This window comes from Tachysurus vachellii, chromosome 1, assembly GCF_030014155.1.
Source record: "Tachysurus vachellii isolate PV-2020 chromosome 1, HZAU_Pvac_v1, whole genome shotgun sequence".
NCBI lineage: Eukaryota > Metazoa > Chordata > Actinopteri > Siluriformes > Bagridae > Tachysurus > Tachysurus vachellii.
This window is the reverse complement of record NC_083460.1, coordinates 17,340,204-17,364,203: the sequence shown is the minus strand read 5'-3', so window position 1 is coordinate 17,364,203 and position 24,000 is coordinate 17,340,204. Positions and strand designations below refer to the sequence as shown.

General features: G+C 42.1%; 2 protein-coding genes across 3 annotated transcripts in view; one reads left to right on the top strand and one right to left on the bottom strand.

The window, feature by feature from the left end:
* Positions 1 to 24,000, top strand: part of rsrc1 (arginine/serine-rich coiled-coil 1) — a 120,958-nt gene that overhangs the window by 26,747 nt on the left and 70,211 nt on the right. The gene's annotated exons all lie outside the window — the stretch shown is intronic.
* The window catches only part of lxn (latexin), a 104,682-nt gene continuing 101,836 nt past the window's right edge, over positions 21,155 to 24,000 (bottom strand). Inside the window, exon 8 of the mRNA XM_060875227.1 lies at positions 21,155 to 21,164. Within this exon, the coding sequence (XP_060731210.1) occupies positions 21,163 to 21,164 (2 nt within the window). The 3' untranslated portion in view covers positions 21,155 to 21,162. The remainder of the gene's footprint in view (positions 21,165 to 24,000) is intronic.

Genomic DNA, 24,000 nt, shown 5'->3' with positions numbered 1-24,000 from the left:
TGTCACACATGCGCACTGAACACTCTCTCCGCCTATATTGACACACCCCTTTCTGCTCACTGGCTATACGTTTGTTTTGTTTTTGTTTTGTTTGGTGCCCCAACGCAGTTTTCTGAAGAATTTCTCAAACAACGGAGACCCCAGCTTTAATCTGCAGTGCCATTATGTGTGCTGGAGGTCTTTAAAGAAGAGACACGGATCTTGCGTTTGATGCCATAACGGAATTTTTGACTTTTGTGAGAGGAATCGTGTGGAGCTGCTGGTGCGTTGTGACCGTATAACAGTACAATCTGAGTCGTATTTAAATGCGTTTAAATATTTACTTACTTTAAAATCTACATACGGATTTAAAAATTCTGACTTAAAGGACATTTTAATAAAATTCAGTCATTTATCGGACAAAGTATCATCACAGATCACAGTGTAACCAAATATAAATCCATTATTTGGATTGAACCGGTACTGATACTGAACTGGTCTGAATTGTCGAGGGACTATTCGCTGTTTTTTTCTTCTCCTTCCCTCTCTTCTCCTTTCTCCTCCTTCTTCTCCTCCTCCTAGTGTTAGTGTTAATCCAAAAAATTACACAATTTTTACACGATTGTGTGGTTTTAAAGCATTCAAGCTGAAACTCCCACGGTGGGTTGCCAGGTATCCGAAACTTTTAAACTAAACCGAAAACCTAGACACAAGTTACAAGTAAAAAAAGTGGTGTGTTTTTAATTCTAATGTACAGTTTAGTGTGTATCCATGAATTAAGGATATTATTTTTATTGCACAGAATTTGTTCAGAAAATACATTTCGTGGTCATTACAGTATGTCATTCTACGCATTTTTTTGGTGATTGGTTTACTCTAGTAGCTCGACCCGAAAGCTGTGTTTTGAGACTTTGTTCTGATGCGTTTGTTCACTTCGTGTTACTTTAATCGAGCGCATCACTGCCGTACGGAGTCACTTCATTAATAAAGAGTGGTGAGCCGTGCAAGCCGCGTCCTCTGGCAGTTCCACATGCCCGTGCCACCGAGAGATCTGTAAGTGTTTAACAGATGAGGTGCTGGTTTGTGGATTATGAGAGCCTTCTTGTTCCCCTCTCTTTCCTCATTTCATCACTCTGGTACCGATTCATCCGTCTTTAAGGCTGCCGTCTCGCCGTTCTACAGCCTGGTTGACTTGTTTTTCCCTTTCACTTGTCAGCAAACTGTATTCTAACTTTTATTATCTCGAGATCTCAAGGCTTACCAGAGGTCTGGTTCATGTAGTAAATAGTCTGTGGTAAAGCCGGTGTGGTGGTTTTCACATAGGAGTAAGATTCTAGACAGAATCTGATGCCCGGTTTATTCTGTACTCCGGACCAGACGTTACATCGCAATGAGAATTTTAAAGCTCATTTCTGTGTATAGACACTTTTCTGTAAAATATACAGCTCAAAATACTTCACAAGGGAATTAAATATAAAGTAACAGAATCTGGTAGGAGCATAATATGAGCAGTAATAATAATAAAAATAATAGTAATAATAATAATAATAATAATAATAATAATAATAATAATAATAATAATAGGAAGAAGAATAAAAAGTCTCAATATCTCAGAGACAATATAGGAAAAAACACGAATAGAATTAAATGAAAATTAAATTTCATTTCATTAAAGTTAATTACATTTTCATTAAATTAAAAAAGTCACATGAGTCATTATTCAAAACAGAAAAAAATATTTGAAGGGGAATAATAATAATAATGAAAAAAATTAGTATAAATAAAAATAAATACAACAAATCATGAAAAAATATTTTACATTTTTTTACAATTAAATTTTTTTTTTTTTTGTAAATAAAAACGGGAAATCCTAAAAATAGTTAAAAACAAATGCTAGTCAATAAAAGCAAAATTAACCAAAAGTATAAGTAAAAATAAGATTAAATGAAGATGATAAATTTTAAGAAAAATAAGATCTAATACAAATGGTTGAAATCATTAAAGTAGATATTGAAAGAAAACAATTAAAAAAACAGGTTTTTAAATGATTTCCTATATTATTATTATTATTATTATTGTTATTGTTATTATTATTATTTATAGTAATATAAATAATTCATAGTAATATAAAGTAATATAAATAATTTTCAGTGTCTTAAAAGTCCTAAAATTGCCCTAGGAGCCATTGACATGTAATAACACGGTAATAAATCATCAGGTCGAACCTGCACTGTAACGAGACTGAACATGCTGCAGCTTGTCCATTAGTTTCTTTTTTTTCTCCCTTATCGGTGTCAGGCTATGGGAAATGTTTATTTAATGGCGTCTTTGACTACGAGAGTCGGAACGTCTCGTTGCGTTCAGCGCCAAAATCCCAGCGATCGTCAGACGTTTGGCTTCTTCAGTGTTTACATCTGGCTTTCTGATCAACTTTCATTTAGATACGCAGATAGATTTAAGGTGTTCAGTACAATCAGTTAACGTTCTGTCCAGTTCACGCTAGCACGACTGTGATTAGTGATAGTTTATTCCTATAAACCAGACATGTCTAAGGTTTAACTCAGAGGTTAACGAAACACCTTCAGACTGTTGGTTTATTTCACATACTGTTGGTGTGCTGGAGGAAAGAATCAGTTCCATAGAAACTCCATGCATCTTATATCTATGGAAGCCTAGTAAGCAAATAAGAGCTCTTCTATTTCAGTCTCTCAAGTGCAGAAATGTTTCTTTCTGGCCTTCGTGTGCATCTGTGCATGTTTGTGTGTTTTATAGCCCTCAGGTACGAGCGCTTGTGTTAATATGTGCGGTTTTTTGTCTGTATTTTGATCATCTTAAGGGAAAAGTTAGAAAAACAAAGCCCCCAAAAACTTGCACGCTCCTTTTTTTTCAGCTGTATCCCAAAGCCGTGTGTGTGTGCTTGTGTGTGTGTGTGTGTGTGTGTGTGTGTGTGTCTGTGTCTGTGTGTTTTTTAGTAGAATGCCCTATGCAGTGTCCCCGAGGAGGAAGCAGCCACAGAAACTAGCTGTGATACCCACACACACAAACACACACACCTTTTACAAAGAGTTCAGCCCTTTGTGTTCTTTAGCAGATAATTAGTTCCAGCGCTGCAGTTTGTTCTTGTCTTCAGTAGTGGAGGCCGACTGGATAGAGAAAGCCTCAGGTGCTCCCACTTCATGTTGTAATTACAGTGTGCGCAACACACACTCGCCCCAGCCTACCTAATTCTACACACACACCCCTACAAAATGTACAAAACATTAGCGTGCTCCTGTTTGAGCCACTACCTGTGTATCCAGTGTGTCTCTATTAAACTTCCTTTCTTCTGCTCTTTTACTTTATAATGTCCTCTAACAGCAGGTCTGCTCATGTTTTATTCTTTACCTTGTGGCTACTCTTTAATTGAACAGGACTCCAGCAGCCATTATTTTAATTCAAACCAAAAATACAGAATCATTGTCTAGTTAATTACAGGCTTCACTGTGTCTATAGACGATGGCTCGTATTTTATACTTTTTCTTTTCCTTTTTTTTTTTTCTTGACTCATTCACAAAAGTGCATCCGCACACGTTACGGCTTGAACACCTGCAGACCTCTTTGCTGAAATAATCACACCCTCTGGCATCAGATTAGCCACCAGCTCGCGTCACCCGTCAGCATGTAGACCAATTAGATACGTTTATGTTTTTAATGTCGATTACAACTTACTCTTATTTAGAAATGCCAGAGTCTGTGACTACACACGCATGCACGCGCACACACACACACACACACACACACAGACAGACAGACACGCGCATACTGTACATACACACACACACACACACACACACACACACACACACACACACACACACACAGACACACGCATACTGTACATACATACATACATACACACACACACACACACACACACACACACACACACATACATACACACACATACATACACACACATACATACACACACACACATACACACACACACATACACACACACACATACAAACACAAATAAATAAATATGCAAGTTGGATTATAAATTATATCCAGTGAATTTTTTATTTATTTATTTTCTTCTTTTCTTTTCTTTTTTAATGCATGAATGAAAAAAAAAACATGAATTGCTTATCTGGCTTAAAGCAGTGGAGGTTTTAAATTTTTTCTTTATTTAATTTCTTTTTTTTATTTAATGAAAATTTTTTTTTTGGGATGCCATTTGTTTATTTAGTAAAGAATTCATGTGATATTTGTGTGTGTGTGTGTGTGTGTGTGTGTGTGTGTGTGTGTGTGTGTGTGGATCAGAGCTTGTTCTAACCTGCAGGTGTGCATTTACAGCTGTCACTCCCCTTACAACTTGCCACTTTAAGCAGTTTGGGTACGCTTATGATCACACACACACACACACACACACACACACACACAGAAACACCGTGCTTTAATGCTTTTCACCTTTTATTCTTTTTCAAAGCATTTTAACTTGCCATTTTTGTCAACCTGCAGCCACAGCAATTGTTTTTTCTCCTTTCAGCCAGGTTACAGGATTACAGATGAATATATGAGGAACTGTGTGTGTGTGTGTGTGTGTGTGTGAGAGGATCAAAGGAGGTGGCAGGCTTAGCAGGGGGCCTGACACGGCCTCGTGTGGTGTTGTTTTCATTAAACATTTATCACACCTCTAGGATGACAGCAGGCATCTCTGAGCCCCGCACAACGTGTTTTCATGCAAAATTTATCGGAAAAGACGAGACGTTGTAAAGCGATCTTGTTGCCTTTCACCACTGACAAAGGGTAAACGTGTGTGTGTGTGTGTGTGTGTGGGCATATGTAGGTAATGAAGAGAGTTAAACAGGTTAAGTGTCACTCTGTATATGTAATTGGTGTGAGCCTGGGCTTGATTTCCCGCCTTCAGTCGACTACGCTCATATATTCGACGGCGTGTTTCGAACTCCACACGTTACAGAAAACCTACATGACACGGCATTTCTTTCCTCGCCTTCGTAATAGCACCAATCCTGTCAGGTAAGGATGTTTATCCTCCTTCTCCACCGACTCTCTGTGCAGTTCAGCTAGAGTTCATGGTGCTCATGTCCCCGTATGTGAACTCTTGTTAGACTGAGGTCCGTTACGGAGCATCGAGACTTCAGACGATTTTGACCTCTCCTACATTGTCTCCTACATCCTGAAATCTCTCAGGAGGAACCTTTAGAAAGCTTCTAACAGTATGATTTCCTGTCCCAATCAGAATCAGGTTTTTACCCCTGTATACCTGAGTGTACCAAAAAGTTTACATTTAACCTCTCCAGCCGATCTTAGCTCTGAAAGAAGAAAAAAAGAACTGTATAGTCAGTGTTATAAATTTAAAAAGTGAGCTCATCTGTATATCGATTGGCGATTTATTTATTTATTTATTTATTTATTTATACTCTTGATGCTGTGAGCAGCCTGTCGATTTGACGTCAGCTTGGAGTCGAGGAAAGTTCCTGGCTCTCTGATTTAAAATTCCGAGTTAAAGGAGCAGCTCGTTGTTTGTTTTTTCCCCAAGTCAGAGGTCAGAAATTTCCGAGTTAGGGGTCTTTAATTGGCGCAGGATTATTGACCAGAATACAGAGGTGGGAGTAAGTCACACGTGCAAGTCCGAGTCAAGTCTCAAGTCATGAATGTCAAGTCAAAGTCAAGTCGAGTCTTTTTTTAATATTTGTCAAGCAAGTCTCAAGTCTCAAATTTGCGACTTAAGTCTGACTCGAGTCAAGTCATATGACTCGAGTCCCCCATCTCTGGCAGAATATGAACCTCTTTTTTTTCACCATTTGTATTCCTGATCCATTTTTTGGAAAATGTGTCCTGGACTTTCTTTCAGTCTTTACAAAGTGCACACACACTGATTTCATACAGTGTCCCTTAGCGATAGATCAGACATTTGGGATCCAGAGGACAGGTCCAGCGCTCCGGAGTGACTGATTGAAGGAGAGATTCTCTCTGACAGACTGCTGCTCTTCATCTTCCTCGTGCCGTGTGCTCTGCGGACGTTCTTCCCTCCTGTTTTCTCCTCAGAGCTTGGGCCAGTGTTTAATATGTGATTTTTTATTTTTATTTCATTTTTTTTTTCTTTCCCTAACCATCAGCAGGCTTCAGCAAAGCATTGTGGGTAGGCAGATTCAGGAAAGGTGAAAGGTCTGCGCTGCAGTGAGCCTTGTCGGAGGCAGACACGGATTTGTCCTGAAGCGGTGGTGCGTGTGCATCATGTTGGTCTGATCAGTTCAGCTGCTGTCTGCTCATTAGCAGCGCTCCTAAACAGCAAAGTGCAGCAGGAAGGAAGGAGCCTGTGGGAACGAGTGTGTGGAAGAGTGTGTGATGGATTTAGGATGTTTCTTCCATGTAACACAAAAAAAACCTCACGGAATTGGAGCTATATCTCGGTTAAAAAAGGACAGGCCGACTTTTCCGAGCAGTCGGATTGCTCTGAAACCGGTGACGTGATGTTCATACGTATCTTCTCGTGGTCGTTTGAGTTATTTTGTAGTCAAGCCGGATTTAAATGTGATGTACGTAGACGAGCGACAGCACCGAGTTTAAACACTCGGCTCCTCTGGGTTTGTTTTTGTCTGCTGGTAACCATGTGCTTTTCTGTGTAGTTTGGAAATCTCTCCCATGACTTCTGGAAACTCATAACCACAAACTTTACCCTTTAACTAAACAGATCTCTGAACCAACACAAATATACAGATTTACAGATTAAAGTTTCAAATACATTTAACTTTGACTTTCTACAGAAATGTTTCATAGTGACTGAATATCATTTCATTTAGTTTCAGCGAAACTGTCCTTGTCTCTGCTGAATACACTTGTGCTACTGATACAGCAGATCGAGATCCATCCATCTCATCCATCCATCCATACATCCATCCATCTGTCCCCTACACACTCATTTACACAGACAATTTGGAGACTCTAGTCAGTCTACAGCACATGTCTTTGAACTGGGAGAGGAAACCCCTGAACCACGGAGAACACACACGCACACACACACATATACTAATATGTTAACAAGGACCTAAAGACAGACACTTCACTTCATTTGAAAGTATCTCCTTTTAATAGTTAACTAAATGTAATATCAAAGGAACATCGCAAAGGTCGGTGTAGGTTCTGTGAGATGTCGTCTGTTTGACCTTTATGGAAGCAGCCCCCAGTTTTGCCACTTTCTAACAGTCAGTGAATTTTTCCTTCACAGGAAAGTTTTCATCTTTCATTTTTTGTTTGTTTTTCCCCCTACAGCCACACGACATGTTGCGTTACTCACTTTAAGAGAAGGTAAAAGAAAGTGAGCTTGTTTGTAGCTGCTGTAACGTAAGCGATAACAGGAACTGGTCACAGATGTCACTATAAACGTTTAAGTCCTACTTGATTATTTTCCTACAACAGCACACCCCTTTGTGTCTCATATAGAAGTAGACGTAAACTACGGTGCCGTTTGTAAGCTCTGTCCTTCTCCTCCTGCCTTCATATCTGTGACGGAAGAACAAAAGCCATTCAGATTACTGACGAGTGCCTTTGATAAACAGTGTTCAGTGCCTAACATGGCCATGTCTCTACAAGCCTGGCCTCTTTCTTTGTGTGTGTGTGTGTGTGTGTGTGTGTGTGTGTGTGTCTGGCCAGTCCTAATCGCAGCAGAGACACTCTGAGTGGGCGATAGAGAGCTGTGACAATCCATTTACCGTGGTCTGTAATCTGTTTAGCCATTAGGACTAGTTAAATCAGCACACACACATCTGAGGCTTGGACACTAAACATCACTGACTTTATTAATATGTTTAGCATTTTATGATCATGTGAAACATTATTATTTTGCAGTCTTGAAGGCAGGTTTATTAGTTTGTGAGCCTGACACCTGCACCAAACACACACACACACACACACACAGCCAAGCCTGGAGCGTGATGACAGAGCTGTGGTGAAGCCAAATAAAATCTCCCCCAATCCAGTTAGATGTGTGCCGGGTCAAGCCGTAGTGCTTAGCCGTGCAGGTCCACCCCTCCCTTCTTCTGGGAAAAACTCAGAATCAGCATTCTCCTTCCACATAAGCCTCTTTTTGATTGTTTCATTAGTCTACCTGTGGAGGTAGAGTCATGGCCGACGATATTTTTCCAGGCCTGGCTGCTTTACGGGGTACGGGGGGTGATTTGAGGGGGCAGAAAATGATCTGGAGGAGCTGCATATAAGATCCTGACATGATGGGCCTCTGTCTGGATTTAAGAGCATTATGGAAATGTGCTCGTCCGTAGATCTTCGCTCATACGCTTTGTCATTTTTACCATTTAAAGATGAACTAGAAAAACTAGGTTACCTTTTTTTATGGCATCAGGAGGCAATACTGATTTGAATTTTTTTAGCGATTCGCAAATCAAAGACGTCGCAGAAAGTCTCTCTTACGCTTGTGCTGTCGCATATGTGCTTGTACCATCATCCAGCGAGAATATATACAGTATATTAGTGCATTAGTTAAAGCCTAATTTGTGTGTGTGTGTGTGTGTGTGTGTGTGTTTGATTTACATGTTACATGCTAGTGGATTTGTGTTAGCTAGGTGCAAAATAGCAGCACAAGCTAAAAAACACTCTCCAGAGACCCAACAATCTGTCAGACTTCCTCCCAAGCTTTATTCTTCCTTGTTACATTACCGTACATATTTAGTGAGAGGTTATGTCTTATGGGTGGATGTAAAAGCCGTGACAACCTCCTGCACTTTTAAGAGTAAAAACCAACAAATCCTCAATGTTTGGAACGAGGTGAAGTGTTAAAAAGTGACTGATTTGACCGACTCCTGTGCAGTGAACCCAGTATCCTGTTTATAACTCATTTGTGAAAGGCCACTACTGAAATCAAATCCTTCCTCATGGCCCATTTAATTATGCCGTTTGTCACTCCGTAGTACGCATACAAACCTACAGACTGTTTTGTTCCTATTTCCATGCCGGTTTTTCATCTCCGTTCGAATTTTCTCCTCATCAGTCTTCATCTGTCTGCCGTACTCGCCGCGCCTCGCCCGAGATGAAAGGGCCGAAGCGGCGACCGCATAATCTCTGCTTTTTTTAATCAGCTCTGGCTCAAAAAAAGAAAAAAACGCGGCGCTGTGATCCGTCCTGCTTGTGGTCGGACAGTATATACGTACGTTCTGCATACATAGACAGATTGTTGACATTACATACAACAATAGCAGCTTTGAAACAGCAAAGTTTGAGCTGTGTTACAGTCACAAATTGTGCACGTGTTCAGGTTTAGTATTTTGATAGAAATAGATCTGACTTCTGAAAACTGTTTTTCTTTCCTTTTTTTTTTCTTTTTTTCTTTCAATTAATGTTCAATTTTGGAAAACCAACCAACATGCGAGCGTGTGTGGTCTTTCATAACGCGCCGTCCAGGACAATTACCTTGTTCCTTGTTATAGGCATGTAATTAGCGCTGAGCTGATGAAATTAGGAACAACGACTGCGTGGCATCAACACACATGAGTTATAACCCCAGCGAGGCAACGTGCCAGAGGATACGGCGGCGTTCGTGTCAGATCGGCGCAGGCAGACCTGCCACGGCTCGTTAGACTGCCGAACAGCCGTTAAACGTTACACAGAGGTGTATTATGTTATTAGAACAGGCTTGCAGTTGAAGAGAGTCGACTGATCGTTTAGTCGCTCACACGAGCGCCGCACACAGAGCACTTTCTCCGAGGTTCCTTCTATGTCGGATTGAGACGAGAAGATAAAGAGTAATCTTAATATGTAATCTATTTTTTTTTTCCACATTTTGCATGAAAACGTGCAAAAAGAGCATTTTTTTCCCCTTAATAAAAAAAAGGTAGATGAATAGTTGATATCTGTGTGCAGAATGATTGACAGGTGTTTTAAACTCCTGATGTACCCTGGAAACCCCGCCCCTTTTTCCCTTATCGTCTCCCTCTCCTCAAGATCTTTCAAGATCATTTCTGAAATAAAATAAAATATTATTTTTTAATATAACAATATTTTTATTGTCATATAAAGTCTAAGGAAAAATGTATTGTATTTTTTGGTATGTTTCACTCTAACATTCATGAGTGTCAATAAAGATTGCGTCCCAATCCGCCTGCTCAACACCCTGCATTAATATGAGATCACAGGTCAGATATTTATTACCCTGTTGATGGTATCATCTGCTGCCGTTAACAACTCAGTCAGAAAGCCGTGTCATGAAGTCTCTGAGATCACGTTATTTTCACGTGTGAAGCTCTTGACCTGCATCTGCACGAGTTTCTACATTGTGCAGCTGTCCTTGATGTGGCGTCCAAACACTTTGCTAACCGCACGATCCGGAGTGAATCTAATGCAAACGATTGTGTTCCAACCTCCTGTTTATAGTTAAATGGTTTTCAGACTTCAGCTTTAATTGCGTACTTTTTCTTTCCTTCTGAGAAAATGGATGCAGACAGAGACTCGCAAAACTCTCTAACGAAGTGCCTTTATTTTGCTTTTTCTCAAAGGATCAGATTTTACTTTATTTGTTGGTCTGTATTTGTTTGAATTATTTCTTCAAACACACACACACACACGTTCATGCACACATACTCATACACACACTCATATACACACACACACACACAAACACACACATACTCACACACACTCATATAAACACACTCACACACACTCACACACACTCATACACACACACACATACACTCACATACACACATACTCACACACACTCATACACTCACACACACACACTCACACACACTCGTATATACACACAAACACATACACACACACATTTACTCTTACACTCACTCACTCTCTCTCGCACACTCGCGCACACACACACACACTCACGCTCACGCTCACACACACACACACATACACACACACTCACACACATTTACCCTTACACTCACTCACTCTCTCTCACACACTCGCGCACACACACACACACTCGCACACACATACACACACACACAAGGGCACACTCTCAGAGCAGCCCCAGGACAAGAAACCGCACAACGCTTGAGGCCATATTGGATTAATTTTCTCTTTTCTTCCTCCTCGGCTTGAGAGAAAGAGGGACTTTCTGTCACTTAGCATGGCGGTTAGAGGGAGAAAGGAGAGCACCGTCTGGCTTAGATATGAATAAGAATCACAGATTGGCCCATCGCTGCACAGAGGGGGCTTTGTGAACACTTATCCCGTCTGTACAGTGGCGGCTGAGAGCCCGGATAATAACCATAATCTAGTTAAGGTTAAACAGGGCCATGACTACACACACACACACACACACTTCTGTACAGAAGCAACTCAGAATCACATGGCAGCATGAAGGCTGTCATATTGATTATTCAAACAGCTAACAGTCCAGATCTTTCTCACTGGCCAGTGAGGGGACAAAACTCAAAGAGCTAAACACAAATGTGCGAAACACAAATTATTCAGATCTTAACTAAAAATCTAGGGAAAAATGGCGGATTGTTCAGAATTTTTCCCTCTTTTTTGCAGCCAGACTAAAATGACAGCTTTTTACTAGCAACAAATTTCTGACTCCTCGTTCTCTCGTTCTCGTATGTTGACATCAGCGGCCATGTTTTCTTATACTGTATATGTGTATACTCACTTCTCTACATCACCTCTATCCCCAGTCTTCTCTCTCTTCTTTTCACCATTTCTTCCCCGGGTGATTCTCTGCCAAGCTTTTACTGCAGTTTTCTTTAGTTGCTGTATGTTTTTTGGCCATTTCTGCCTTGAGTCTTGCCTTCAGCAAGTGAACTGCATGCTCAGTTGGATTCAGGTCAGGTGATTGACTTGGACATAACAGAACATTCTACTTCTTTGCCTTAAAAAAGATAGTGTGCTTCGGGTCACTGTGAAGCATGTGGTGGAATCTGAGCAGATAAGTTCATTACCGGTAAATAAAAGGAAACCAGTTCCATTGGCAGCCATCCTCACCATGAGAGGTGGTGGGATTCTTTCTAGTTGTTTACATCTTGTGGTAAACGAGCTGTATCAAATTGTCTCTTGATTTTTACCTGCCAACTGTTTAAACCAGCCAACTGTAGGGAAGAGATTTATCTTCTCCAGGGAAAGAATTCTTCTGTCGTCCACTTTTGCCTGTGTGTGTGTGTGTGTGTGAGTGTGTGAGTGTGTGAGTGTGTGAGTGTGTGAGTGTGTGTGTGTGTGTGTGTGTGTGTGTGTGTGTGTGTGAGTGTGTGAGTGTGTGAGTGTGTGAGTGTGTGAGTGTGTGAGTGAGTGAGTGAGTGTTCCTGAGAACACCAATGCAATCATTTCTTTTAAGAAGGCCCAAATATTGTGTTATGGTCACACCTAATATTTATCTTTGAGTTTCTTTGATTTGTTTTCAGTGGCCTGCTGTAGTGACAGTAAGGGTGACAGTGAGAGTGACAGTGACAGTGAGAGTGACAGTGAGAGTGACAGTGAGAGTGACGGTGAGAGTGACAGTGAGAGTGACAGTGAGAGTGACAGTGAGAGTGACAGTGAGAGTGACGGTGAGAGTGACGGTGAGAGTGACGGTGAGAGTGACGGTGAGAGTGACGGTGAGAGTGAGAGTGACAGTAACAGTGAGAGTGAGAGTAACAGTGAGAGTAACAGTGAGAGTGACAGTGAGCGTGAGAGTGACAGTGAGCGTGAGAGTGACAGTGACCGTGACCGTGACCGTGAGAGTGAGAGTGACAGTGACAGTGACGTTGAGAGTGACGGTGAGAGTGACGGTGAGAGTGAGAGTGAGAGTGACAGTAACAGTGAGAGTGACAGTAACAGTGAGAGTGACAGTGAGCGTGAGAGTGACAGTGAGAGTGACAGTGAGAGTGACAGTGAGAGTGACAGTGAGAGTGACAGTGACAGTGACAGTGAGAGTGACAGTGACAGTGACGTTGAGAGTGGCTGCGACGGTGACAGTGATGGTGATGGTGACAGTGACGGTGACGGTGAGAGTGACGTTGAGAGTGACGTTGAGAGTGACGGTGAGAGTGACAGTGAGAGTGACGGTGAGAGTGACAGTGAGAGTGACAGTGAGAGTGACAGTGAGAGTGACAGTGAGAGTGACAGTGAGAGTGACAGTGACGTTGAGAGTGACGTTGAGAGTGACGGTGAGAGTGACGGTGAGAGTGACGGTGAGAGTGAGAGTGACAGTAACAGTGAGAGTGACAGTAACAGTGAGAGTGACAGTAACAGTGAGAGTGACAGTGAGCGTGAGAGTGACAGTGAGCGTGAGAGTGACAGTGAGCGTGAGAGTGACAGTGACCGTGAGAGTGACAGTGACCGTGACCGTGAGAGTGACGGTGAGAGTGAGAGTGACAGTGACAGTGACGTTGAGAGTGACGTTGAGAGTGACGTTGAGAGTGACGGTGACAGTAACAGTGAGAGTGACAGTAACAGTGAGAGTGACAGTAACAGTGAGAGTGACAGTGAGTGTGAGAGTGACAGTGAGCGTGACCGTGACAGTGAGCGTGACCGTGACAGTGAGAGTGACAGTGACAGTGAGAGTGACAGTGAGAGTGACAGTGACAGTGACAGTGACAGTGACAGTGACGTTGAGAGTGGCTGCGAGAGTGACGGTGACGGTGAGAGTGACGGTGAGAGTGACGGTGAGAGTGACAGTGACGGTGACAGTGACGGTGAGAGTGACAGTGAGAGTGACAGTGAGAGTGACAGTGAGAGTGACAGTGAGAGTGACGGTGACAGTGACGGTGAGAGTGACGGTGACAGTGACGGTGACGGTGAGAGTGACGGTGACCGTGACGGTGAGAGTGACAGTGAGAGTGACGGTGAGAGTGACGGTGACAGTGACGGTGAGAGTGGCTGCGAGAGTGACGGTGACAGTGACAGTGACGGTGAGAGTGACAGTGAGAGTGACAGTGAGAGTGAGAGTGACAGTGAGAGTGACAGTGAGAGTGACAGTGAGAGTGACAGTGAGAGTGACAGTGACAGTGACAGTGACAGTGAGAGTGACAGTGAGAGTGACAGTGACAGTGATGTTGAGAGTGGCTGCGAGAGTGACGGTGATGGTGAGAGTGACGGTGAGAGTGACAGTGAGAGTGACAGTGAGAGTGACAGTGAGAGTGACGGTGAGAGTGACGGTGAGAGTGACGGTGAGAGTGGCTGCAAGAGTGACAGTGAGAGTGACAGTGAGAGTGAGAGTGACAGTGAGAGTGACAGTAACATTGACAGTGAGAGTGACAGTGACAGTGACAGTGACGTTGAGAGTGGCTGCGAGAGTGACGGTGATGGTGAGAGTGACGGTGAGAGTGACAGTGACGGTGACGGTGAGAGTGACGGTGAGAGTGACGGTGAGAGTGACGGTGAGAGTGACAGTGACGGTGACGGTGAGAGTGACGGTGAGAGTGACGGTGACAGTGAGAGTGACAGTGAGAGTGCTAGTTAGAGTGAGAGTGAAGAACAAAGAAACAAACAATAAGAATTGTATTTCGGTCTAAATTTGACACATTTGGTTTGCACAATATTTTTCACCAAAATGTGTTTATTTACTCTGTCTGTCACGTCTCGTGTGACCGTCTATAGCATAAAAAGTGGAACGATATCTAAAACATTTTGAGTGATCCAAGTAAATTAGTATTTGAAGAAATAAATCTGCTCTGCTGCGTGGTGTTCGATGAACGATAGCGAATATTTCTTTGTGCGTTACGACAGGTGAGCTGTGTTTGGATTACATTCCTTTGTGTAACGTAGGTTTGATTTGTGTGGACGTTTGTGTTGCTTTGCAATTAATCAGATTAGATCAGATTTCTCAGGAGCAGAAAGGAGGATCGAGAGAAAGAGGAGAGGAGACTGTGAAGTGCGCTATTTTTTTTTTTCTTGGGGCCTCCCAGAAGGGCCCCAGGGCCGGGCAGGGAGACGAAGAGAAGAATGGATACAGCTGGACTCTCTCTCTCTCTCTCTCTCTCTCTCTCTCTCTCTCTCTCTGTCTCTCTCTGCCTGTTTTTTACACAATGACATTTTCTTTATACTCTATTATGTAACGTGTTGAGCACACCGAGAGCTGGATGGAGAGACTACACTGTAAACAAATACTCATGTTTCAGCGTTCAGGTGTGTGTGTGTGTGTGTGTGTGTGTGTGTGTGTGTGTGTGTGTGAGAGACTCTTTATTCATGCCTCGACCCTGTGGAGAGGTGCACAGCACAATGCAAGGTTAGAGACTGAAACTGATTACCTTGTTAACTCCTGGCTCAGAACGGTGCCGTGCACCAGGGCCCCGATTTGCAAATGAATCAGTGCTTTCTTTGGCCCTCGCCTTTACCCTCCTCCCTCGCCTCTTTTTTTTTTAAATTCCGTGCCAAGATCATCTTTTTAAAGTCCGCCATGACAGCTGCCACGCTCACCACCATTGTCCCACTAGACTCAGGCTCACAGCCGTGTCGGCAGCCAAAAGTTCTCCGTGTGCGATTATCCACAGCCTCATTCTTTGTGTACAAGTGTTTCAATTTGTGGAGTTTCCTTCTGGAAAAAAAAAACCCCACAATATCGGAGATCCACATTGTCTCTTACTCAATAATGGGAAGGTTTTTTTTTTATATATAAATTCCTCGAAGTTCGAATTGGGTGAAGATGAAAAGACACCAGGCCATTGAGGAAACCGGAGGGAAATAGATTTTTCACTCATCTTTTTTTTTATCCTCTTGTCCCCCCGTGCCGCCGTTTGTCCGCCTTCACACCCCCTCCTTTTTAAATAGGAGTCAATTTTCTTTAAATTGTGTCGCCTAAATTAAATTTCTCCCTGCCATGGTGACTAATAGTGTGCTCTGTCTCTATTGCTCTGTCCTCAGAGGCACCGGGCAAAGTGCAATTTGCAGCTCTGGCTTCCCAGAGAGATGGGCAAATCCTAATTAATCCTTTAAATGACAAGATGTTTCATGCACTCCGAGTGATTAAACAAATGATAAGAATTTCCTTAGAACAAGTTTAGTTTGGTGAAGTCACACGTCAGGATCGTGTCAATGAACTTGCAGGTTTATTGAGTTCTTTACTAGTTAGTGGGAACGTGTTTGTGTCCATAGTCCCTCCGAAGCATACAGTAAAACACACACACCCCATACTATATTGTGTTATTGTCAGTATTCAACATGCACTAGTTAAATCTGTAACTTAAGCGAAGCAGTTAGTAAATGAATTCAATTCAATTCAAGTTTATTTGTATAGCGCTTTTTACAATTGACGTTGTCTCAAAGCAGCTTTACAGAACATAAACATAGAACAAAAGGTTATTATAAAGAATAATATAAAGATTAATAGAATACAAAATTCATGATTAATATTAAATATATTTAGTTCACAATGTGTATGTATTTATCCCCAATGAACAAGTCTGAGGTGACTCAGGTGACTGTGGGGAGGAAAAACTCCCTTAGATGGTAAAGGAAGAAACCTTGAGAGGAACCAGACTCAAAGGGGAACCTCATCCTCATATGGGTGACACCGGAGGGTGTGTTTATAAATATACAGTCTGATAAATGTTGTATAGATGCAAAAAGTTAGTCAGTTAGTGTGCGTGATGGTTGATAAAGCATGAAAATAAAAACCTCCATGTTTTTTCCCAACGTTATAGCTTTTTAGAATGGTGCAATTCCAAGTACATTTGAAACTTAATTTTTTTTTTTGCCTTTTTATGGGAATATCATGGTTTCCATGTCTCACTTATATTACTTCTATTACGCCTCAAAATTATTCTTTAATTTTGACTGAATTATATTTACTGAATTATTGTTTGTGTAATTAATCAATCTTTCTTTTTTTTTTTTTTTTTTAGATATTTATTGGGTAGATCCATTTATTATAACTGCATCTCTGATAGTTGTTGCAGCTTCATGACAAATATTAGCTTTATACAAATTCTACGAACGCAACTCGTTCACAGGCAGGTTTAAAAAGACGTGATGTAACCGTCGATACGGCGAAGGAGACGTTTGTTTAATGTTTTTTGGAAGGAGTCTCCAGTGCTAGAGCTTAAACAATCAGAGGTAAAGCTGGAACACATAGGAAAGTCACTTTCGCGGTAATAATCAACCTTTTTCCCTCTCTGTCTTGTTACTTTCTGCAGAAATGGAGGTTTGTAGCTCTTTCAGTGCAAGTAATATGAGGACAAAATTTGGATGTAATTTTTGGGATGATTATTTTTTTTTTCTTTGCAATTGTGTTCAGTCTAAAGGTGTAATTCATTTACCATTTCATTTCAGTAATTGATGATTGATATTTGCATGAACTTTAAATAAATTCTGTCAGGTTCACTTCACTTAATGACCCTCAGAAAACATCAACACTAAAATTTCTTTGACAGAAATCCCAGAAGTTCTAACAGCAGTCCATTCTCGTCTAATCTCGAACCTGTTCTCAAAACTGTGGACGCTTCCCTTAAATCTGCTAACCGTCTGAAAACAGAAGGTTGAGTCCGGAGGGGAGGTGTCAGAGCCGTCAATTCAACATCATATCTTTTTCTTCCTTCTCTCTACCCCCTTTTCTTGACTATACGCAACTGTCTTCCAGCCTGTAAAGCCTTTCCCTAGGTTTTTATAAACCTTGGCTGCAGCGGGATTATGCTAAAACCACCGGTCTGTCCATTGTACGTTGGGTTTAAAAAGGGGGCGCGTTCGGATCTGACGGAGAACATACTGACCCAGACAGAGGCATTATCAACGCTTGATAGGCTAGTCAAGAGAGACAGTGCTTCTGTCCACCCAGGATTACACTTTCACTTTCAATTCAGCAACACGGCGAAGGCCACGATACAGAGATGACAGCCCGCTACTCGTTTTTTGTCATTCCCTGCACCACCCATGTCGCCGTCCGTTTCTCAACGTTCTCTCCTTCAGTGGAACGAAGGCACAGTCGACCTCACTACTGCTTTATATTTATATTTAGTCTTAGTCTATTACACCGACAATGACTTCCCTCGTGCTGATGTAAGTATCAGGTTCTTTAGGGTTCTAATCTTTGCATGATAATTAGCGTTGACTTCTGAATTTACTAGCACCAATAAGAGAAGAAGAAGACGACATTATTTTGTCACGTATACATTACAGCACAGTGAGATTCTTTCTTCACGTATCCCAACGTTGGGGTCAGAGCGCAGAGTCAGCCTTGATGCAGCTCCCTGGAGCAGAGAGGGTTAAGGGCCTTGCTCAAGGGCCCAAAAGTGGCAGCTTGGCTTGTGCTGGGGCTTGAACCCTGATCCACAACTCTAGAGCTTTAACCGCTTGAGCCACCACTGCCACATGGCATCAGAGGGGCAAATATTTACTGTTTATAGTGGTGTTTTTTGTTTCTTTCATTATACAAGCAGTTGTTAGTTAGTTAGTTAGTTAGTTAATGTTACTTATTATGTGTTACTTCTCAGTTAAGGGAATATTAAAGGTGGGGTCTCCGTTGTTTGAAAGCCAACGTTGACATTTGAAATCACCAAAACAAACACGCCCCTAACCCAAATGGGTCCCACCCCTGTTGGGGCAGCTGGCTGAGGGTATATTTTTTCAATAAATGAACACAATGAGTAATACTATGGTAATACAAATGTGTTTTTGTAGTACTGTGTTGTACCGTGAAAGGTTTAGCTTCGTTTCACGCGGAAGACGTTCAGTTCTCTTCAGCTCTGGAAAGCTGATCCTATATTAACACGGGTCCTACTTCTTGCCTTATTGTAAGCCTTTCTTCGCTTTCTTTCTTTGTTTTTATCCTCCATGTCAATGTTAAAACTGCTTTCTGCTAATGTCACACATGCGCACTAAACACTCTCTCCGCCCATATTGACAAGACCCGCCCCTTTCTGCTCATTGGCTACACGTTTGTTTTGTTTTTGTTTAGTTTGGCGGCCCAACGTAGATTTCTGAAGCATTTCACAAACAATGGAGACCCCACCTTTAATGTAAGATGTTACCGATGATTTTGTTCATACCTCTGCATGCCGTACAGTGTAAAAGTCCATTACTGACTGCTTTAATCTTGATAACAAATCCACAATGTAAACACAGCATCCTTATGAATTTTACACCAGTGCAGACAGCTAAGATTTTCTAATAGAGACTTCAGTCAGTATGAAAAGTAGTGTTGCGAAATGATGTGTTATTTTCATCTAAATCTAGCATTCTGGACAGGAGATGCAAGGAGAAAGTCTGCAGAAATCCCACGACTGCAAGCTTCACTTGTGTAAAGCAACTGAAATATGAATTACACAAAACGATTATGGATCCCTGGATCCATCAGTGAGGTGTAGCTGAGTGTGTGTGTGTGTGTGTGTGTGTGTGTGTGTGTGTGTGCGCCCCTTATTTGATGAATTAATGAAACAATTTCCTTTAAAAATCAATCAGAGCAGTTACATTTAAGCCCACGTGAGCAATTTAAAAGTGATTGGCTCTTTCCTGTGCTGACAACTTGATTTTTCTACAGTAGAGTTGACGGTACATAGAATTTCCCCAACTGTGGGCTGACATCGACTCGGTTACGGCCCTCTGTGCCTTTGTGTGTTGTCTCATGACTCCTTTAGATGTTATGTTTGACATAATGATTGCTGTAGATAATTAATACCATGTCTGTACCTAACCCTTAACATAACCTCTGTAACCAGAAGGAAACAGTTATGTTTTTCAACTAAAAAGTGCAAAGACACTTTTTTTCCTCCCAACCGTCTGCCGGCTCCCACCAGCCGACTCTCCGCAGCTACCGACCAGGCAGGGTGAAGGTCGACACGTGCTCCGTCTGAGAGTGAAGAAAACCACCTGCATTTTTCATCCTGCTGCTCCACTGTAAAGCGAAACCCACCCTGAGGAAAGAGCCGTCCATCAGCTTCCACATACACGAGCTCACAGATGCTCATGATTGGTTAGTGTCATTGTGATTGACAGGAGAGATGCTATTCCATTAACCTCATGCAGAAATCATGGGTTATTCCTCTCACTCAATTCGGCTCCCAAAATTCAGGATCTTCAGAAGCAGGGTGAACGCTTTTCTGTCGCGCTGCTCAAAAGCACAGTATTTATGTTTTGATTTGGTTCTCACTAACTACTAAAGATGTGTACACACACACACACACACACACACACACACACACACGTCATGTAATTTGCACTGTTTGTAAGGCCAGCTTGCTCATTCTCTAGCACCGAAAGGGTTAACACTCAAGCACACCATAGCTGTAATGCATTGCTGATGAGCTCTGTGCTAATGGGCCTCTCTCTCTCTCTCTCTCTCTCTCTCTCTCTCTCTCTCTCTCTCTCTCTCTCTCTCTCTCTCTCTCTCTGGTGGATATTAATGAAATGACCATCTTAGCATATGAACTCCTCCTTCCATCTGAGGATATTCATCTTTACCATGTCAAGTAGGTTGATAAAGGGAGAAGAGCAGCATGATGGAGAGAGGAGTAAAACAAACACTGGTATTTGAAACTTGACCACTTGATGAAACATGTGCTGCACATGCTTTAATTAATTGAGTGCTACCTACAGTGACAAATGGAGAGAGAGAGCGAGAGAGATGGGAAGCAGACCAAGCAGTAGACCATCCAGACGTAGTGACCAGAAACACACACACACAGAGCTGAGGCTCCAGTCCGTCTGTCAGTCTGTGCCCCCTCCACTTGACAGATTAGTCAGACATTTCCAATTTGCCCGTATTGACTAGCGAGCGAAAGCCTGGCATTGCATCGAGCTCTGTTAACACTTTGACTTGTTTGTCCTCTTTTACTTAATTAAGTAAGGATAAATAATGACCTCCTTACGGGAACTACGAGACAAGGAGCATTTTTTTAACCCCTTCACCCTCTTGACTCCTAGCCCACGTTTCCTAGACGGCATTCAATCACGTTCATTCGATTTGAACGTTCATTTCTTTTTTTTTCCTTTTTTCGCAGATTTACGTTTCATACATTTTAGCTACAAAATGTTCTCGCGGTGCGTTACGGCATCTTTTTAAATCCAACACGAATTCAATAGCGATTATTACACGCTACTGGACCCTTTTTAATTACAGGTCAGTTGAAACGTGTAGAAAACGTCATTCGGCACCAGGTAGCGGTTTATCGGGGGATATTTGTGTGGTGGTCTGGGAAAAATCTTTCTTATGTGGATGCTGTGGAATTTAGCAAAACCAGATAAAACTGACAGGAAATAACTCGATAAGAAGACGGCATTCACTAAATTCCAGGGGTTTCGTTACCACCACATAAAGTGGGCGTGTTTCCGGAGGTCTTGGAAAAACGCCCTCATTCAAAAAAAAAAAACAACAGCATACTACGAATGACAAAACAATCATACAGGTAGATGATTTATTTTAGAAAACAAATAAACAACCAAAAACTACGGTTAGGGATAGGATTAGATTATCAAATAGGCCACGCCTACCCGATGACGCAATATGTTACGCTGTTCTGAAATCCCTGGACATAAGTGTGTCCCTAAGAAAACATTAATATACCAAGACAGCATAAATTTACCCAAATAACATGGGAATGTTTTATTATTATTATTATTATTATTATTATTATTATTATTATTATTTACACTACTTTTTAACTTTTGTCCATTTAAAGATGTCTAGCTGTGTGATCAAAGCCTGACGTTCCCTGTGTGAGAACATGTCAAAGTTGTTGAATAACTAGAACCAGACATAAACCCAACCGACCCAGTTCGTAATCAGATCTCGCCCGTCAAAACGTCCTCAAAGCTCCTGCACAGGAACTTCACCGCGGCTGAGAAGAGCACTTGCACGCTCGCAGCCGAAAGAAGGAACTTAAGCACGACGTGAGGTCATAGCGATCCAGATTTATGGCGGCCTCGGTCCAAGGTTACAACTCTCTGTTTATCTGGTGGTGCCCATTAAAGCAATATGCATTTGCTCATGACATCTCTTCCCCCACCCGGATCTCTCTGGTCTCCTGCTGCTCGCTGGCCTTGTGTTACACCAACATTACTATCTACTCTGCCTCAACTACAAATTGCCTGAACGGCCCCTGACACTTTTTCAATATCGTTACATTAAACCAAGTGGAGCTTGATTGATAACCTAATATAGGCCTAATGCAAGACATCAATCACGGCAAGTATATTAATTATTTAATATCGCAGTCTAATTCAGAAATCGATGTGGCCATGTCGACGGCACGGAAGAGAGGAGGGAGCGCAAGGGACGGAGAGCGGAGGTCTAGAAGATCGGCGCTCCCTGCGGACCTGCGGGAAACGCGGCGACGGTCGAAAAGTGGAGGGAAAAATGAGAGCAGGAGAAAAATGAAAAGCTGTAGATGTACTCTCTCTCTCTCTGTGAGGCGGTTCGATACAAATCCGTATTCATTTGCCAATAATCTCTTCCTCTTTTTCTGCTTAGCCGTAGCCTGATCTGGTTTGAAGGGCCTAATTGAATTAGGGTCGGCTTTCGGCACAGAGGTGGGCCTACGAGGTGAAACGGGGAGGGAGGGTGGGTGTGGGACGGGCGAACAAGCCAAGCGTGGAACAGAACGAGAAGAGAGAGGTGGGGACGTAAAGTGGCTCAAAAGGACAAACAGAGAAGGATTGCTAACTGTAGATGAATTAAAGATGGAGGATGAAAAGATGCACTCAGGCAGAGTGCCGGAAGATAATGAGAGTTCAGGAAAGGTCTTAGGGTGAAGACATGTCTGAGTGAATAAGAACGTCGCTCATGTCGGTAACGGTAGACGTTCAGAGGCGACCAGGTTCTGATTTGGAGATTTATATTTGTATTATCCTGCAGATTTCTGGCATTTAGCAGACAACCTTATCCACATTTACCAAATCACCAAGTCGCTTTGTGTTCCTGGGAATCAAAGCAGCAGCCCAACATCTTAACCACTAAATACGTATAGCAGTAAGTGGCGCTCAATGGACTGCTTTAGTAACTGCTGTGTTTTGGGGATTTTTACATGCAGAGAACAGCAGTTCTACAGTTACAGACATCTTGTCAGAGTAGAGTGATCAGACAGTCCGGGTGAGCAGAAAAGCATCTCACAGTGTGCCATATATCAGTTCATGATGAGCTTTAGATGAGCAGAAGACACATCAGGTTCCATTCCATCCCAGGAGCAGGACTCAGAATAAAGCAAACATGGCAGTTGAAGTTTTTACTTTGTTTTTTTTTTTTTTTTTAATATATTCTTTCAAATAGCTCGTGGCTGTAGGACACATTCACATACTGATCATACTGAATAAAACACAAGATAAAGAACTTTCCATTATCCTCTCTCTTTCTCTCTCTCTCTCTCTCTCTCTCTCTCTCTCTCCCGTTTTCCTTTTGCAGGTGGACTCACACTACTCCACACTGAACACTTTCCCTGTTGATTCATCTAACTTGTCTCTTACTCCACACTTCTTCATATTCAGCTCACTGTGAAAACCAGTGTGAGCATCTGCCAATTCTGACGTTCCTAATAACTCTAAAAACTAGAGGATGCTTTGTTTAAATTTCATTCTCTTGGTCATTCAGTGGCTGAACCCATAGTTCTTCATCTCCTTGTTTTTTTCTCCTTTCCTTTTGTTTTAGGCCTTTTGTCTGAATAGAGCTGCTCTCCTTTACAAGCACACTGATTAGGGAGGTATTTAATAGCCAGAGGTCTGCTGTAGAAGAGAACGAGAGAAGCAGAGATTGCTTTGGATCTCCCTTTCTTTTTCCTGTGGAAGTGGAGAGAGAGAGAGACAGAGAGAGACAGAGAGAGACAGAGAGAGACAGAGAGAGACAGAGAGAGAGAGAGTGAGAGACAGAGAGAGCGTGAGAGAGAAAGAGAGATAGAGAGAGAGACAGAGATAGCGAGAGAGAGAGAGAGAGAGAGAGAGAAATAGAGAGAGACAGAGATAACGAGGGAGAGAGAGAAAGAGATAGTAAGACAGAGAGAGAGAGAGAGAGAGAGAGGAGCAGGGTTTCACTCTGGCTTTTGTGGCCTTGATTACTGAATGTAATTTTAGAGATGGTGTAGATTTTCATTGTGATGCTGGAGGCTACATCAGAAGCTTTATTCTGTCAATAAGACCCCCCCCTTCTCT